This window comes from Mustelus asterias, chromosome 12, assembly GCF_964213995.1.
Source record: "Mustelus asterias chromosome 12, sMusAst1.hap1.1, whole genome shotgun sequence".
NCBI classification, from domain to species: domain Eukaryota; kingdom Metazoa; phylum Chordata; class Chondrichthyes; order Carcharhiniformes; family Triakidae; genus Mustelus; species Mustelus asterias.
Genome location: NC_135812.1, coordinates 104,182,594 through 104,201,231, shown reverse-complemented (window position 1 = coordinate 104,201,231; position 18,638 = coordinate 104,182,594). Strand labels below are relative to the sequence as shown.

At 41.6% G+C, this 18,638-nt stretch overlaps 1 protein-coding gene across 3 annotated transcripts in view; it reads right to left on the bottom strand.

Moving 5' to 3' along the window:
* Positions 1-18,638, bottom strand: part of helz (helicase with zinc finger) — a 255,595-nt gene that overhangs the window by 45,398 nt on the left and 191,559 nt on the right. For 2 of the 3 annotated variants that reach the window (XM_078225782.1, XM_078225781.1), the window contains exons 25-26: positions 3,236-3,431; positions 1,312-1,394 (exon numbers count right to left, since the gene is read on the bottom strand). In XM_078225782.1, coding sequence (XP_078081908.1) covers positions 1,312-1,394; positions 3,236-3,431 — 279 coding nt within the window. Of the gene's footprint in view, positions 1-1,311; positions 1,395-3,235; positions 3,468-18,638 lie in introns of all 3 variants that reach the window. The other variant, XM_078225780.1, reaches the window with a different exon arrangement.

The window sequence follows — 18,638 nt, the reverse complement described above, 5'->3', positions numbered from 1 at the left end:
TAGACTTTTGAGGGCCACCACCTCAGAATTCTGCACATCATGTTTTGGATCTGACAAAATATACTTGACCGAAGTTATGGCTGAGCTATTCCTGTTGCTCGAGTCAGACGGCATTTTATTGTGCATCCATGGGCAGGCGATGGCCTGGTGGTATTATCGCTAGACTATCAGTCCAGAAACTCAGCTAATGTTCTGGGGATCCGGGTTCAAATCCCGACACAACAGATGGTGGAATTTGAATTCAATAAAAAAATTCTGGAATTAAAAATCTATTGATGACCATTGAAACCATTGTCGATTGTCGGAAAAACCCACCTGGTTCACTAATGTCCTTTAGGGAAGGAAATCTGCTGTCCTTACCTGGTCTGGCCTACATGTGACTCCAGAGCCATGGTAATGTGATTGGCTCTCAACTGCACTCTGTAATGGCCTAGCAAGCCACTCTGTTCAAGGGCAACTATGGATGGACAATAAATGCTGGCCCAGCCAGCAATGTCCAGGTCCCACAAATGAATAAAAAGGTACAATAAAATCGTAGAATAGAATCCCTATAGTGCAGGAGGCCCTTCAGCCCATCGAGTCTGTACCAACCACAATCCCATCCAAGCCCTATTCCTGCAACCCCACACACTTACCCTGCTAATCCCTCTGACACTAGGGTCAATTTATCATGGCAAATCAACCTAACTCACACATCTTTGGACTGTGGGTGGAAACCTGAGCACCCGGAGGAAACCCACGCAGATACAGGGAGAATGTGCAAACTCCACACAGACAGTGACCCAAGGCCGGAATTGAACCCAGCTCCCTGGCGCTGTGAGGCAGCAGTGCAAACCACCGTGCCGTCTAAGTCTCACAATTTTGCATCCTTTAAAGAAATTGGAACTCTTGAGCAATGCTTCCCCTAATCTTAGATAGGAACACGCTTCAGACTGTGTGCATGATAAAAGGAAGAAATTCTGTAGCACAGATTTAGAAAGCCAATACAAACTAAACACGTGCTACAAAACAAGGGTTCATAAGAGAGTCAAAGCTGATTTTTGACAGGAAGCTATTTTTGAGTTGGATTTCACTTAAAATATTACTCTTCTCGTCACTGTAATAAAGGAATACTTATGGACAATTTGGCCTTCCCTTTTCCCTGAACCGCTTCCATTTCAGACACTGCATTTATGTTAAATTGCTAAGAAATGCAAATGTACATTTTATTCCATTAGCCGCCAAGTTTTGTCCCTCGGCTTTACACATTTCAAAGAGGAAAGAAAAAGAAGAGTATTTAATTTCAGGCTGTTGTATGAAGTACACACATACCTGCTTCTCTTTGGAATCGGGTGGCTTCTTTTCAGGAGTTTGAAGCCTACTTTGTTCAGTTCTTACATTTCCCTCACCTTTTGCTGGAATTATTGAAAATAAACATTTAATTTTTATGTAAAACAGTTAAAAGTGCTTACAATAAATTACACATTATACCATTCATTCAATAGGAGCTGTTGTTACATCAGATTCTTCCTGCCTGAATTTTATAATTACCAGAATAATTCTTGTAATCCCTCATTATTGATCAACAAAGCTATTTACTGCACATTCGCAAAAAAACCCACCACAAGCTCTTAATTCCATCCCTGATTTTGTATAATTAGACAACTCTAAAATCACTATTATCCAATTCCTTCAGTCCAGGTTCCCCGCGAATAACACCAACTGCCCAGGTCAAAGTGATCAACAACATTCTTCGCATTTGTGCATTAATCCTCCCTTCTCAACCTGTCTGCAATGTTTGATATGATCAAATAATCTGCTGTAGTTTAGAGCCTCCCATACTTCCACTTCTAACTTTGCCAATGCAGTTGGCTTTTCCTCAGGCATGCAGTTTTCCCCAGTGTATCCCCTGATTGGTCTTGTTCTTTTTTTAGTTACATGTTGCTATTTGGTGACACGATCTGTTAGTAGTGAGTTTTCATATATATATTATATATAAAATAGATACCAACAGCAGGTAGTTCTAATTCTGCACATTCCTTCTGTATTGCTAGACTGCTTGTGTGCCAAAGTAATGGATGAAGCAGAATTTCGTTGAAGTGAACAATGAGTAGACAAATGTCATTTTACTCAACTCCCAGCAACAGCACACAATCTGGGCACTGCTCACTCAAGCTGCGCTTTCTATATCCAGCACTCAGACTGTTTACTTTCACTTTTTAAAAAATTCATTTGTGGGACATGAGCATCCGTCACTGGCTGGCCAGCATTTATTGCCCATCACCTTGTCTTTACCTGATTAATACTGTAAACCTACTGCATGTTTTCCCTATCTCCAGAATTGACTTTTCCAATGCCCTCCTCTTTTGGTGCCTTGAGCTCCATCCTACACAAATTTGAATTTCTCAGAAATTCTTCCACTTGTATCTTGCCCTGCTTGTATTTCCTTGCTGACCTCCTGTCTTCCAATGCATTTTTAAAACTTCTCTCTTTATTTAAAAATCCATACCTCTCATTCCACCTTAACCTCCACTAGCCCATTCACGTCATTTCCATGACTCTGGTTTCCAGTACGTGTTCTCCCCTTTCCTCCCCAATTGCACTGGTGCAGAATGTTCAGCTCTCTCAGACCGACCTTTTAGAATTCTCCCCAGAAACTTCCTCGTGCCACATCTCTTGCTGAGACTCAATTAAAAGCTTCCTTTAAACCGGACTTTGACCATGCCTTTGGTCATCTCTTCTACAGTTGTCAGTTTCACCACCCTTTGGGGCATTGCCTACATTGCAGATACTATTGTCAGTCTACAAGCACCAAGGGTATCTAGACTTCACATGCGACTGCATGTCCCAGAACTGACATTTTGTTGGAAGATTTCTTTGCAGTATTTAAAAAGACCTGCACAAAATTATCTTACACATTTATAAAAAAAAAAGCTGGACTGCAAATTGTACAGAGCACTTTGATGTACTGTTATAAGTTGAAAAAATAAGTTGACAATGATCATACTGAAGGAAGTGGTTATACCTGTGAATAGCTCCAGAACACCAAAACCCTAATTCTTCCCAAGGATGTAACATAATGCCACAAAATCTTCTGACAGTAACTTCTAACACTTGTTACCTGGTTAACAATGTTAAACTGAGAGCACACAGTAGAACAAAAGCCAAAGTTGAAGGGGAGCAATAACACCAATACTTCGGAAAATAAATCTGGTATACAATGCAGCTGCAGCACCAAACCAACCTGGAAGCTCACCTGTTCTGCTTTGTTCATGTTCCTTCTCTGGATGTTGCTGCCCTAGTCCAAGTGGGGAATGATGACCAAGATTATAGGGGATTGGCGATCCACGCCCATGTGTTTGCAACAGGTTCATGTTGTATGCCATAGCTGCTTGATGGCTCACAATGCGAGGATCAACTGCAAAACGGCCTTGGTAACTAGGCCAAGGAACCTGCAAGGACAGGTAATCCTCGTTATCTGTAGCATCCTGCAATATCAAGTTCTAATGATGTATAATGGCACTCAATCAATTTCCTCATTTAGTGTGAAAGTCCGCGACAAAATCATTAAACATACTAAGGAAAGGACAATTGTATATAACAATTCTACCATGTTATTTGTGTTTGTTTTTCAGATAACTACTTTTCGTTATAATTCTTATCACCATGGCTACCTCAAAACCCAGAAAAGAGGCTATCTGCAGTGCAAGGCATGTATCTTTTAGACCTTTAAGTAGACCTTGGGGTGAAGAAGTTGTTGAGACGAGACATTTGGCAGCTTCATGTGTACTAAATGTGTGGAGTTTGAATCTCGAAAAGGACATCTGCTGTCTGAAGATGCACGTCAATAAGTTACAAGCCTAGTAAATTATGACTTTTCAACAAGATAACAGACAAGTCAGAATCCACTATTAGCTGGATAGTTCTTTCACTAGTGATGATTGTACTTTGTCAGCTCACAGATTTGCAATGTTCAATCATGTAGAGGATATTTCAATCACCAACATCAATGATACAGCCACACATTCTGGAATGACCCTGAAGTATGAAAGCAGCAATAAAGAAAGGGAGAATTATCAAGATAATAGCTTTAGGCAAAGACAGACCAACAGATAAGGTGGCATGCTCTCATAAGTGACTCTATCGTTTAGCACATGGACTTGTAAGGTTCGTGTTAAAATGGTTCTGTGTTTTCCAAGAGCCAGAGTGAAGGATCTACGGGACTGGAGTGGACAACCTAATGAAAGATGAAAGGCCTGGATTTGTGGAATTTATCTACAAACAAACATTAGGGATAAATGCTGGAGAGCTACAAACAATTGATAAATGCATTATAGGTCAAAGATGGAAATATTGGGACTAATACTGAATAGCTCACCAGAAAGGAACAGTCATGTTACTGGACTCAACATGTGGCTGGAGGATTTATGCAAAAGAGGTAGATTGACCTTCATCAACAGTTGAAGGACTGTCCATAGTAAAGGTCATTGATCGAGGGAAAATATTGAGGCAACTGATGAACAGGACTTAAACTAATTGAGCAGAGTTATATTTGACAATTCTGTGCCTGGTTCTTTTAGGGAACTTAATCAGAATAGAACATTCAGAAGGACAATTTGATACATAATTGAAGGGAAAACATTTTATTGGGACATGGGGAAAAGATAGCGGAATGTATGAATTAGAAAGTTCTAACAAGCCTGCAGAGGCACGATGTGCCGAACCAAGTTCCTCTTTGCTGTATTACTCTATGATTCTATAACACTATAGCCAAAGATTAAGAGCAAGCTAATAAAGGGGGAATAATCTCAAACTGTAAATATATATTTATATATGTACATACATAATATTATATAAACACACGTATGGAGTCTCTAAATGGTTAGAGGAACAGAGGGATTCAGGGATACAGACGGTACTCAATAACTAAATGTTGTGATGCAGGCCAATAAGACCAAAGCATTGGGGTTTGATCCAAGAGCAATAGAACTGAAAAGCGGAGAAGTTTTGTTACACTTGGGCTGGATTACACATGGAGTACAATGAATGGGGGGGATGGAATCAGTGGCATAGTGGTATTGTCACTGGAACAGTAATCCAGAGACCCAGGGTAATCCCACCAAACCCCACCAGAGCAAACAGTGAAATTTGAATTAAAGCTAATGATGACCATGAAACTACTATCAATCTTCATAAAAATTCATTTGGTTCACTAATGTCCTTTAGGGAAGGAAATCTGCCCTTACCTGGTCTGGCCTACATGTGACTCCAGACGAAAGCAATGTGGTTGACCCTTAAATGCCCTCTGAAATGGCCTAGCAAGCTACTTCATTCAAGGGCAAATACAGAATGGGGAGTAAATGCTGACCCGGCCAGCAACACCCTCATCCTCATAAACAAATTTCAAAAAAGGTCTGATCTCCATGTGCCCTGGAGGCACTGGGGAAGCAGCAAAAGAAAATTTAAAAGCATGATACCAGAACCAAGTAGTTATATTTATCAGGAAAGATTGATCAGGCTGCGGCTCTTTTTCCTAGAGAGGAGAAGACTGAGGGATAACTTCATAGAAGACTTTAAGATTATGAAAGGGTGGGCATGAAGATGTTGTTTCCACTAGTGGTGTGACCAGAATTAGAAGATATTAGATAGTGACTAATAAACCCAATAAAATAAACTTCTTGGGTGTGAATGTGGAACTTGCTACCACAAGGCTTATTTGGAGTTAAATAGCACAGAAGCACTCAAGGAGAAGCTCGATAAACACATGAGGAAGAAAGGAATAGAAGGTTATGTGAATGGGGTTGGATGAAGGGGAATGGAGAGACTGCTGTGAAACATTAATAATGACAGGGGCCAGTTGGGAGCTGAATAGCGTATTTCTGTGTTACAAATATTGAGAGATTATATATACCCTTAAAATGTCTTTATGTTATTGCAAGAGTATCAGAAATAAAACAGCAGGATTTTAGTTAAGCTAGATTAGGACAGAAGAGGTTTCGGTGGTATTTGGCAATGAAAGTTTAACTGCTGTAGAGATGATTTTAGCACACTAATGACAGCTAAAACTTTCGGATTCAATTAGTTCAAGTCAATGAACTGAAATTAATCATCAGCACATGTTATAGACATTCAGGACAGTGAGTCTATTGTGGAGAGGCATTTTCACCACAAATTACTAAAGTATGTGGATTGTGACTATTTGGAATGGGACCAATGCCATCAGGATGAAAAAAATAGTTACATGAAGGCATAGTTCAATCAGACTAAAATTAGTACAAGTAAAACATGATCGAGTTTCTTTTGTTATGCAGGTTTTTTTAACGTGAACCATCAGAGCAAATCAGCTGAAGGAGCCACTGATATTATAATTGATTGTTTCCTATCAAATCATCTTAATTAATGAACTAGGTCTCCTAGGTTGCTTATGTAGGTTTAGCGGTGGCTCAAATGCAGCATAAAGCCTCCATGTTGGGGAGCACCCAGGCTTAATTAGATTCACTTGGATCACAATGTCCCAGCCTAATGGCTAGCACACTCCCACTACTTGACAACCCAACTCTCAAACTAGTTTGAAGAGAATGACATTAAAACAGAAAATTGTAAATAAACTCAGCAGGTCTGGCAGCATCTGTGGAGAGAAACAGTTAACATTTTGCGTCCAAATGACCCCACTGTGATGAGGAGACAGTTCTTCCCCCAGAGTGGTCAGCCTGTGGAATTCGCTACCACAGAAAGCAGTTAAGGTCAAAACATTGTATGTTTTCAAGAGGAGTTGGATGTAGCTCCTGGGGGGAGGGGGATCAAAAGGATACGGCAGGGGGAAAGGGGGGAGGGGGGGGGGTGTACAGGGTCAAGCTATTGAGTTGGATGATCAGCCATGATCGTAATAAATGGTGGAGTAGGCTCAAAAGGGCTGAATGGCCCACTCCTGCCCCTATTTTCTATGTTTCTAAAGAACTGAAGAAAGGTAGAAATAATTCTAAGTCAGGTTAAAAACTAAATTTCAATATCCCTTGAGAAGTAGGCTAATGCAAACTTCACTGAACTACATGAATAACTAAAAAGATTTTTTTTTAAAAGGCCTACACACGGTTTGAAATTAAGGATGTTAGGAGCACAGGGCAGGAGTATAAACTGGGGGAAAATAAATTTTGCACCCACACACGAATTTGCCAAACAGGGGAGTAGAGGTAGCGTGTTTGATGGAATGGAGGGAGGGTTGAAGTACTAAAGCATGAATCTCCTTTACATCTCATCCTTGACTTTCTCACCAATAAAGCCAAGGTTGGCAGCAGCTACTTGGAGCATTGTCAGTGGAATTACAGATTGGCACTGCACCTATTGAGAAAAGTGTGCTTTTGTGCCAGTTCAGCTGTGTATTCAGCACATCATTCCACATATATTCTGCACAATTACATTTAACCCTTCTTTGAAGTTAGGACAGTGTGTTTAAAAACACAACAGTAAAATTCTCCCATTTGCATGAACTCAAACAGCAGAGATGATGAAACTATGCACTTCAGCTGTGAACATTAAACATCAGTGAGATTACACTTTCAGTAGCAAAATTAACTACCATTTCAACAAGATGCTCTGGCTGGATGGAAAAGCACAACTGACATTACACAGGGGTGAAAATGTGGACTCGATCGCCCTCTGATAATTCTAGTTGAGCACTTAAGTAACTGGTATTGGAAGCTTTTTTCTTTTTGTGCAGAGAAATAAAATGAAGATGACAACTTTCACAATGCATCACTATCATCTTTTTTACAAGCTCAGATGTGGGCAGGGAAATATAAAATTTAACAAATGCTTTTTCCTCTGATAATCGCAACCTTTGATGTTTTCTGTCATGAGAAGAAAGTGACATTCACGTCACAACTTTTTGTTCTCTCCAAGTCAGTAAATAAGGAGTGAGGCTTACACACGTTATTATGCATGTCATATTACTTGCTGTACATAGTGCTTTTAAATACATTGCTTCTTTCCCTCATCTCATTTCCTGGAGTCCAGTTCTATTGCCACTGTCAACCCTCTGCTCCTTGCCTCCTATGTGGATCCAGACTGCAAGTGCTATGAAGCCTGTTCCATCTTTGAACATAAAGTCCTGCCCAACAGTCTGAGAAAATATCTCCCTATAAACAAGACTTATTGAATAATTTGAGAGCTGGTCCTGGCCAGTCTCAATGAGGTTATTCACTGTTTGCAATTGTGTTTATTTAATAGCAAACTTAGTGCTATAAAAATTCAGCAGGTCTGGCAGCATCTGTGGAGTGCAGATGCCGGCGTTGGACTGGGGTGAACACGGTAAGAAGTCTCACAACACCTGCTGTTGTGAGACTTCTTACAGCATCTGTGGAGACAGAAACAGAGTTAACATTTAGAGTCCAATAGGATTCATCTTTTGAACGGATTTATTTTAGTTTTCTGGTAAGTGTCTTCTCTCCTTTTTACCATTTCTCCAAAGAATTGTTATAAGATGAAACAGAAATCCAATTACAGTTTAAAGCTCTTCAATTTTGTCAGGATGATAGGAGAAGCTATTTGGATCTTATCATCTGTGCTTATGTTGTCTGTCACTAATTTCAAGTCATATCTCTATGCTTTTGTTTGAGATTGGGGGATGTGGTGCAAAGTGAAGGGAGTCAGTGCTGAGACCCAACAATTCGTACTTTTTTTTTGTGCTAAGCATTTGTATTGAGGCAGGCTCAGGCCGAGTCAAACGTAATGCGACAGTCCCTCAAATTATTCTTGATAAAACACTAATCTCTTTTCTCAAAGGAACCCCTTTCAATTCCTTATCAAGAGATTGTCACTTCTTACTAACTCTACTTTTATGGTGAATGAAATTGGAAAAAATCATCAAAAATGAATGTTCAATTATAGGCATCTCACTGGTATGACTTTATTTAGTAACAGGATTGAAACGACACAAATTTTTCAATGGCACTTTTGGTATGAATCTCACACTAAGGCAAGGCATACATGGCATAATGAGGACGGTTTAGCCGGGCGTTGCAAATGAAATAACTACACACAATTTGAAGATTTTGCACCAAAACCACTCAAATTATGAATTCTTGGATGTGGTATTACCAATATTCCTACAGAGTGAACTTGAGCGTGCGGGGTACGAGGAAGTGACCAAGAGCATATGGGGAAGGAGAGACTGAAGCAGAGAGCAAACGAGAGCGTGTTGGTGGGGGAAGGAGAGTGGGGTAAGAAGTGTGTGGAGTAAGGGAGGAGAGGGAGGGTGAAGTGGAGGACTGAGCACTTCATGAGTTTGCCATTTGGAATCTCAGCTCCCTCATTCATGTGTCTTCCTGAATTTCACCACCTTCCCGCATCTTTGCAGGAGTGTTATTTTTGTTAATTTCTGTCTACGCCAGGCTTTTCATGCAACTTGATTTCTGCTCCGGACCAGATAAAAATATGATTTACATTAGCACTGAAGTGATAAACTGCACAGCTTTCTTTAATAAATTCACTGTGATACTAAAACAAATGGGCTGAAAAATTTCAAAAAGTCAATGTATTAACCTTGTCTACAAAAGAAGATAGATCAGTCAACCATATAATTAATCTTGGTATTTCCATATTTGAAACTTTTTGAGCTTCTCTGCACTGGTACTGAAGTTGTATTTCATATACAGATAGTTTAAATGCATGACGTAAAGACTGTTGTACTGAAGCATTATATCTCATTTCAACAATATTCTCACCACTGTTCTGGGAATCTCTTCATATTTTAACACATTCAGAACCAGGAGGGAGACAATACTGGACCAACTGAAATCAGTATTGATAACATCCTTACGCTATGAACAACTTAGCAAACCATCAGAAAGCTCAAATTCTCTCTCCCACTCATTTAAAATAATTATTCATCTCAGTTACTCTGCAATATTAAGAACTGCTAAATTCAGAATCCTTCTCAGCTGTTTTTCCATTGTGTTTCTGAAGCTCCTAAATCCTGACAGTGAATGACTTTGTAGGATCTATCCAGTTCTGTCATCTCACCAACAAAGCTATTCTCTATTCTGAGCATTAGCAGGAGGGTGGGCTGTTCAACCATGATGTGCCTGACAATGGAGTTGCATTATTTCCCCATCCAATCCCAAGCCATGAATTTCCAGTTAGAAATGGGGGCTTATCAGATGATAGCAACTAGTGGGAACCCCCAATGATCTTTTCCCCCACTTCCCATCACAAGTTCAGTTCAATCATAGCACAGTACAGCACAGAAAGAGGCCATTCAGCCCATGGAGTCCACACCAGTTCTCTTGAAGAGTAATCCAGTGAGTCTTACTCCCCTGCATCAAGTATGTCGACAATTATCCTTTGGAAGCTATTATTGAATCTGCCTCCACTATCCTATCAGATAGTGCATTTCAGGCCCTAACCACCATTTTGCATGATAAATGCTTTTCATGTCACATAGTTCTTCTGCCAATCACCTTAAATCTGTGTCCTCTGATTATCAGCCCTTCAGCCACTGGAAACAATTTCTCTTTATCTACGCTAAACCCTTCATGATTTGAAATGCTTCAATGAAACCTCCTCTTAGTCTTCTCTGCTGCAAAAGAATCAACACTAATTTGGTCAGTCCACCTATGTCATTGCAATCATCAAGACTTCTTCAACAGTGCCTTCCAAAACCTTGACTGCCACTATCTAGAAGAACAAGAGCATCAGGCGCATGGGAACACCACCATCAGCAAGCTCCTCTCCTAGCCATTAACAATCCGAACTTGGAACGCTCCCTCGCTGTTGATGAATCAAAATCTTGGAACTCCCTTCCCTAACAGCACTGTGGATGTACCTACAGCATATTCATAGACGTTCATTGATCAGGAGTACATTTGGCCTCTCCTATCCACACCAGTCACACCAATCCCATTTTCCAGCACTTGGCCCATAGCCCTGGGGGTTACGGCAGTGCAAGTGAATTTCTAAAATCTTCTTAAACGTTATGGGAGTTTCTGACTCTATCACCCTTTCAGGCAGTGAGTTCCAAATACCCACCACCCCTTAGGGAAAAATGTTTCTCCTCCACTCCCCTCTTAGCCATTTACTTCTTACCTTAATAGAATATAGCGTTCAAGGGATTGAGTTTAGGAGTCGGGAGATAATGATACAGCTTTATAAGACCCTCGTCAGACCCCACTTAGAGTACTGTGCTCAGATCTGGTCGCCTCATTACAGGAGGGATGTGGAAATTATTGAAAGGGTGCAGAGAAGATTTACAAGGATGTTGCCTGGATTGGTTGGCATGCCTTATGAGGATAGGTTGAGGGAGCTTGGTCTTTTCTCCTTGGAGAGACGAAGGATGAGAGGTGACCTGATAGAGGTGTACAAGATGTTGAGGTATAGATCGGGTGGATTCTCGGAGGCTTTTTCCCAGGGCTGAAATGGCTGCTACGAGAGGAGACAGATTTAAGGTGCTGGGGAGTAGGTACAGAGGAGATGTCAGGGGGAAGTTTTTCACTCAGAGGGTGGTGGGTGAGTGGAATCGGCTGCCGTCAGTGGTGGTGGAGACAAACTCGATAGGGTCTTTTAAGAGACTTCTGGTTGAGTACACGGAACTTAATAGGATTGAGGGTTATAGGTAAGCCTATATATAAGCCTAGGTAGGTAGGGACATGACCGGCGCAACTTGTGGGCCGAAGGGCCTGTTTGTGCTGTATTTTTTCTATGTTCTAATTCTGGTTGCCACACTACCAGAAGGATGTGGAGGCTTTGGAGAGGGTACAGAAAAGATTTACCAGGATGTTGCCTGGTACGGAGGGCATTAGCTATGAGGAGAGGTTGGAGAAACTTGGTTTGTTCTCACTAGAGCAATGGAGGTTGAGGGGAGACCTGATAGAAGTCTACAAGATTATGACAGGCATGGACAGAGCGGATAGTCAGAAGCTTTTTCCCAGGGTGGAAGAGTCAATTACTAGCGGGCATAGGTTTAAGATGCGAGGGGCAAGGTTTAAAGGAGATGTACGTACGAGGCAGATTTTTTTTACTCAGATAGTGGGTGCCTGGAACTCGTTGCCGGGGGAGGTAGTGGAAGCGGATACGGTAGTGACTTTTAAGGGACGTCTTGACAAGTACTTGAATAGGATGGGAATAGAGGGATATGGTCCCCAGAAGGGTAGGGGGGTTTTAGTTAAGTCGGGCAGCATGGCAGGCTTGGAGGGCCAAAGGGCCTGTTCCTGTGCTGTAATTTTCTTTGTTCTTAAATCTATGCCCCCTGTTATTGCCCCCTCTGCAAATGGATAAAGTGCCTATCGACCCAATCCAAGCCTCTCAATTTTATACAGGTCCCCTGAACCTTTGCTGCTCCAAGGAAAAAAGCCCCAGCCTATTCAATCTTCCCTCCCAGCACAGATAGCATTCTGGTAAGTCTCCTCTGCCTACTCTCCAGTCCAGGTGGACTGCAATTGTCCAAGGTGGCAGCTCACCACTACCTTCTTCAGGGCAGTTAGGGATGGGGAATAAAGTAAAGTAAAGTTAAAGTTTATGTATTAGTCAGAAGGCTTACATTAACACTGCAATGCAGTTACTATGAAATTCCCCATGTCGCCGCACTCCGGCGCCTGTTCGGGTCAATGCACCTAACCAGCATGTCTTTCAGACTGTGGGTGGAAACCTACGCAGACACAGGGAGAACATGCAAACTCCACACAAACAGTGACCCAAGCCGGGAATTGAATCGGGGTCCTTGGCACTGAGAGACAGCAGTGCTAACCAGTGTGCCACCGTGCTGCTCCCTAGAATAAATGCTGGCCTTGCCAATAATACCCACATCCCAAAAATGAATTTTAAAAAATCATCCTGGTATATCTCTTCTGTACACTCTCCAAAGCCATCACATTCTCCCTGAAGTGTACTGCCCAGAACTGGTCAATACTTCAGCTGAGGTTAAGCCAGTATTTTCTAAAAGTTTATCATAATTTTGTGGCTATTATACTTATGCCTCTTTTAATAAAGCTCAGGATTCCATATGTTTTATTAACTGCCGTGTTCATCTGTCCAAAAGAAGGTTACTGTGGCGTTTCCACTACAGCTCCAGTTACAATTAGAAACCTCAAGACAGAGTAGGGAGCGAAGCTTGGCACCGTTCCGATCTCTACAGGTTAGCATTGTACTCAAAACCATCACTGCTTTCTATCTTCTCGTTCCAGCTGGACTGCACTAGAAAGTGATTGTGAGAACTACATTAATAATTCAATTTAAAACTGGATCTGTGATAGATTGAGATACATATCAACCAGAGCTATCATATCTATAATTTTCACTGCAAAAAAAAAAATCCAACTTCTTCAAATGTACATCAACTGTCCTTCCTCTCACAAAATATTGCCTATATTCAGTTAAACGGTATAAACTTGAATAACCATGTATTCATATAACAAATTATGGTACATTTCAAGAGCTTTTCAGATTTGCTGCACAATTTATCATTCAGTTTCTATTGTACAATGAGTTGCACTGCAAGGACACAGGTACCGACACCTGGCTTCAAGTTCAGCACCTGCTGATTAGACGCAAGGACCCAGTGTTTGCTGGCAATGACAGTGCTTTGCAAAATGAGTTTGAGCAATCTCCTCCCAGCACTGAACGTGCATGAGTCCACAGCACAAACCTGGCAGTCACACTCTTCCGAACTGGTTCAAGAGCGGGAACGTCTTACTCAATCATTCTCTTCAGGTATTTTCCACACATTACCGAGAAGTAGTGGAAGTTTTATTCTACATCTGATCTATTCCAAATCAGGATATTCAATGCTGACATAATGCATGCTCAAAATTGTAGATGTCCCAAATTCCAACACTAAAGTTTTTCTGCTTGATTAAGTGATGGCATTTCACACACTTTACTGGAAACTGAATCATCAAATTCCATAAAATTCCAAGGATATGAATTTAAAACATTTTATTTTTAACACTTTACTAAACTTTACATAACCTAGGCTTACACTGCAGGACTGAGGAAGCACTGGCTTGTCAAGGGAGCTATCTTCTGGCTGAGATGTGAAACTGAAGCCTTGGCTGCTTGTTCAAGCAGATGTAACAGGTTTCATGGTGTGAAGCAGGCAGCTATCTAACTGTGCTGGCCATTACCACCAAAAACAGATTTTCCACTAATGTATCTGCCATTTGTGACACCTTGATCAATGAACTCCTGTACTATCAAGGGAGATGACCCATCTTATCAAGGAAAATTAGGAATGGGCAATAAATATTGTCTTTTTCAGTAATCCATCTATCCCATGAATGATAAAAAAGAAAGAAATATTTCATAGCATCAGACAATAGGCAAATCTGTGCCTCCTTGCTTAGTTGTAGTTGAGCAAGAGATTGAAAATTATCAGTGGGTAAATTCATATTTTGACGTGACACTGAGCAGTATAGGCAATACAACTTAAATTCAATCCTTGGGTAGAGGTGGAATGAGTCAGGACAGCAGAACGTATATCGGCCGTGTTAGTAGGTTAGGGAGGCTCTCTAATTCTGAATGGTAGCTAGTGACCCTTGCTCGAAGGAGTTTAAATGCATCTGTTAGAAATCTTAGAAACCCTCCAGCACAGAAAGAGGCCATTCGGCCCATCGAGCCCGCACCGACCACAATCCCACCCAGGCCCTACCCCCATACACCCACCCACCAATCCCTCTAACCTACGCATCCCAGGACACTAAGGGCAATTTTAGCATGGCCAATCAACCTAACCCGCACATCTTTGGACTGTGGGAGGAAACCGGAGCACCCGGAGGAAACCCACGCAGACACGAGGGGAATGTGCAAACTCCACACAGACAGTGACCCAAGCCGGGAATCGAACCCAGGTCCCTGGAGCTGTGAAGCAGCAGTGCTAACCATTGTGCTACCGTGCCGTGTTGAAGCAGGAGTCGCAGAGGAGGCGGTGGCGTAGTGGTATTGTCACCAGACTGGTAATCCAGAGACCCAGGGTAATGCTCTGGGGACCTGGGTTCGAATCCCACCAAGGCAGATGGTGATATTTGAATTCAATAAAAATCTGGATTTAAAAATCAAACGATGACTGTGAAACCATTGTTGATAGCCATAAAAACCCATCTGGTTCACTATTGTCCTTACCTGGTTTGGTCTACATGTGACTCCAAATCCACAGCAATGCCCAATTGCCTTCAGGGTGCAATATTTGTATCTGAGGGCTTCAACATCCTCTACCCAATGTGACTCAGCAACTCAAGGGAGGTGTCAGGGGTATGGCAGGATAGGGAAAGCGTGGGAGTATGGTGTTGAGATAGAGGATCAGCGATGATCGTATTGCGTGGTGGAGCAGGCTCGAAGGGCCTACTCCTGCTCCTATTTTCCATGTTCCTAAATTTAAACTACACTTCCACTAAGTCTAAAATTCAAAAAGCTTCAAACATTTGCTGCAGCAATTCCTCTGTACACTACTTTAATAAACCATTCCAGCATGAATATTCTGGCATTACACCATGTCACTTCATTTTTCAGTTCTTCGGATAAGACCTGCCACACTACATCAGTGTAAAGGTAGCCTGCTGTTGAAAGTACCGGGCTCTGCAATACTCAAAGGCAATTTTGCTTATTTTAGAAAGATTTTCCACTTGACTTTGAGTCGATGCATCAGACTGTAGCTTTGTTCAAATGCTATAGAAAAATCTGAAATATTTGGGTTAATTTTGCTCCAGAATTCAGGAATACAGATGACATTCAAGAGTAGCTTATTATCCTGCAGCTCATGATGCTTCTTTCTTTAAAGGTCCAGATCCATTCAATCATTTATAAAGCAATTTGTTGACAGTTTAGATTCCCTCGGCTACAATTATAAATTACAATACAAATGGTTCTGTGGAACTTACATTTCTGAAAGCCAAGTCAATGCCAGTGAAGTCTTGGAAGGCCTTCTGCCTCTTAGGGTATTACTGAAATGTGTTTCAGTTGCTGCCATCCAGATCACAGTGGATCTGGGCATAAGACACCAAACCACCATTAAGTGCTTCAATAATTTGATAATCCGACATTAAGGTACCAAAGCAAGTGTAGAAAATCAAGGTTTAACACTGGTGCTGAAGGAAATCTGCCAGAGAATGAAGTCAGCACCCCACAGGAAGCTTTTTTTTTGTTAAAGCAGACCTCATCATTCCTGTGGAGAACAACTTGGAAAAAGAATGACAATTCTATCCCCATGGTAATTATCCCTTCTCCGAGGACAATTATCCCTTTTCTTAAATAAAATCAAGTTGATGCGCTTCAGTGAAATTACAACCATAAAACAAATCAACTCTAATTCAAATAAATATTTTTCACTGCTTCTACTCATGAGCTACAGTTATTGGCCAAAGTGGATATTAGATAGTTGATACACCATTAATGGGAACCTATGTATAAATGCACAGGTGAGAGAAGCACCAGGATTAACTCACTGGTTGAAATATAATCTGTATGTGTCAATGGGCAAGCTGAAGTGGAATATAAAACAGCCCGAGGTGCTCCTACTGAAATACTACATTTATGGCAGGGCACTATTGGATAGGAGAGTGGGCAAAGAAGTGGCAGATGGAATACAATGTGGAAAAGCATGAGGTCATGCACTTTGGAAGGAGAAATGGAGGCATAGATGATTTTCTAAATGGGGAAATGCTTAGGAAATCAGAAGCACAAAGGGACTTGGGAGTCATTGTTCAAGATTCTCTTAAGGTTAACATGCAGGTTCAGTCGGCAGTTAGGAAGGCATTTGCAATGTTAGCATTCATGCCGAGAGGGCTAGAATACAAAAACTGGGATGTACGTCTGGTGCTGTATAAGGCTCTGTTCAGATCCCATTTGGAGTATTGTGAGCAGTTTTGGACTCCATATCTAAGGAAAGATGTGCTAGTCTTGGAAAGGGTCCAGAGGAGGTTCAAAAGAAAGATCCCTGGAATGAAGAGCTTGTCGTATGAGGAACGGTTGAGCACTCTGGGTCTGTACTCGTTGGAGTTTAGAAGGATGAGGGGAGATCTTATTGAAACTTACAGGATACTGCGAGGCCTGGATAGAGTGGATGTGGGGAGAATGTTTCCACTAGTAGGAAAAACTAGAACCAGAGGGCACAACCTCAGACTAAAGGGACGATCCTTTAAAACAGAGATGAGCAGGAATTTCTTCAGCCAGAGAGTGGTGAATCTGTGGAACTCTTTGCCGCAGAAGGCTGTGGAGGCCGGGTCATTGAGTGTCTTTAAGACAGAGATAGATAGGTTCTTGATTAATAAGGGGATCGGGGTTATGGGGAAAAAGCAAGAGAATGGGGATGAGAAAAATATCAGCCTTGATTGAATGGCGGAGCAGACTCGATGGGCCTAGTGGCCTAATTCTGCTCCTATGCCTTATGTCTTTATGGTAACAGAACTTGCTGACACTCTTGACTCAAATCATGTGCATTGGTTGTGAAACCCTTATTACCAAATCTCACCTTAGCCTGTTCCCCTACACAGTGTCCTCCTTTGAGGACCTCACCGTGTCCCATCCCATTCATCTCTCCTCTGCCTGACAAGATTATCAACAAGACCACCTCATTGCTTCCCCCTCAACTTCTGCACCAAGCAGATTCTCAAGGATTTCACTCTAGTTGAATTGTTCTTGTCCTCTTCTCCATGTTTACTCCCCTTCTGTCTCCCCTTAGCCTCTTGTTTCAGTAAACTGTCCTGTCCATACTTACGGTTACCCTCTCACTACAGTGCCATGTCACAAGGCCTCTGTATTCCCATTATTTCAATCATGGAAGTACATCTGATCACTTCCTTGTATCCCTCAAAATTCACACCCCATTTTTCCCCTTCTAAGATAACATCTGTTTGCAACTGCCCCTCATTCATTGCCAATCTCCATACCTTCCTCAGCTCATCTGTTGCTGAAACCCTCTTCCTCTGCTCCCCTCCTGGACAGCCTCCCAATTTCCACCTTCACTCATCCAAAACTCTGCTGCTTCTGTCCCAACTTGCATCACCCTTGCCTGTGCTCTCTAATCGATCCAGCGTGGACATGTGCAGGCCCCCAAATAAAGCACTGTATGTGGTAAAAGCCTTTGGGGTCAGTAATCGTACTTCCAAAGGGCATTTTCGAATCAGTATTGGTGTCCATTCTGGGGCCTTCAAGCTCTGGGAAAAATTGCAAATCTATACTATAATTGGAGCTATTGTAAATTATCTCACCCAAGTCTCTTCACTGGATAACAACATTTTTGGAAGAGAGATGAAAGACAATGTTAATGGCTCAAGTCATTTATCTATTTTAGCATACCACATAAAATGAAGGCATCAATAAAATTGAAAATACGATTTAATAGAACACCTCAATGGGTAGCTGTATAATTAATTTTCATCCTATTCATTTCATGCTTTAACATGAAATGCACTTCTCAGAAATTCATTTGGGCGTGCTTAACAATTCAATCCATCCTCATGCCTGCCACAAGGCATGCTTTTCAGAGTAATCCTCAGGCTCCATTTCTAGTCCTCCTTTACTTGAGGCTCAGAATTCATCTGTACTGCTTCCTACTGATAGCACCATTGACAGCTCTACACAACAGTCTGCAACAATGTGCCACCTTTCACATCTCTGGTGGTCTCAGCTCAAATCAATTCAAAGAAACTGTCAATCACCACTCTTTCCAAGGCTAC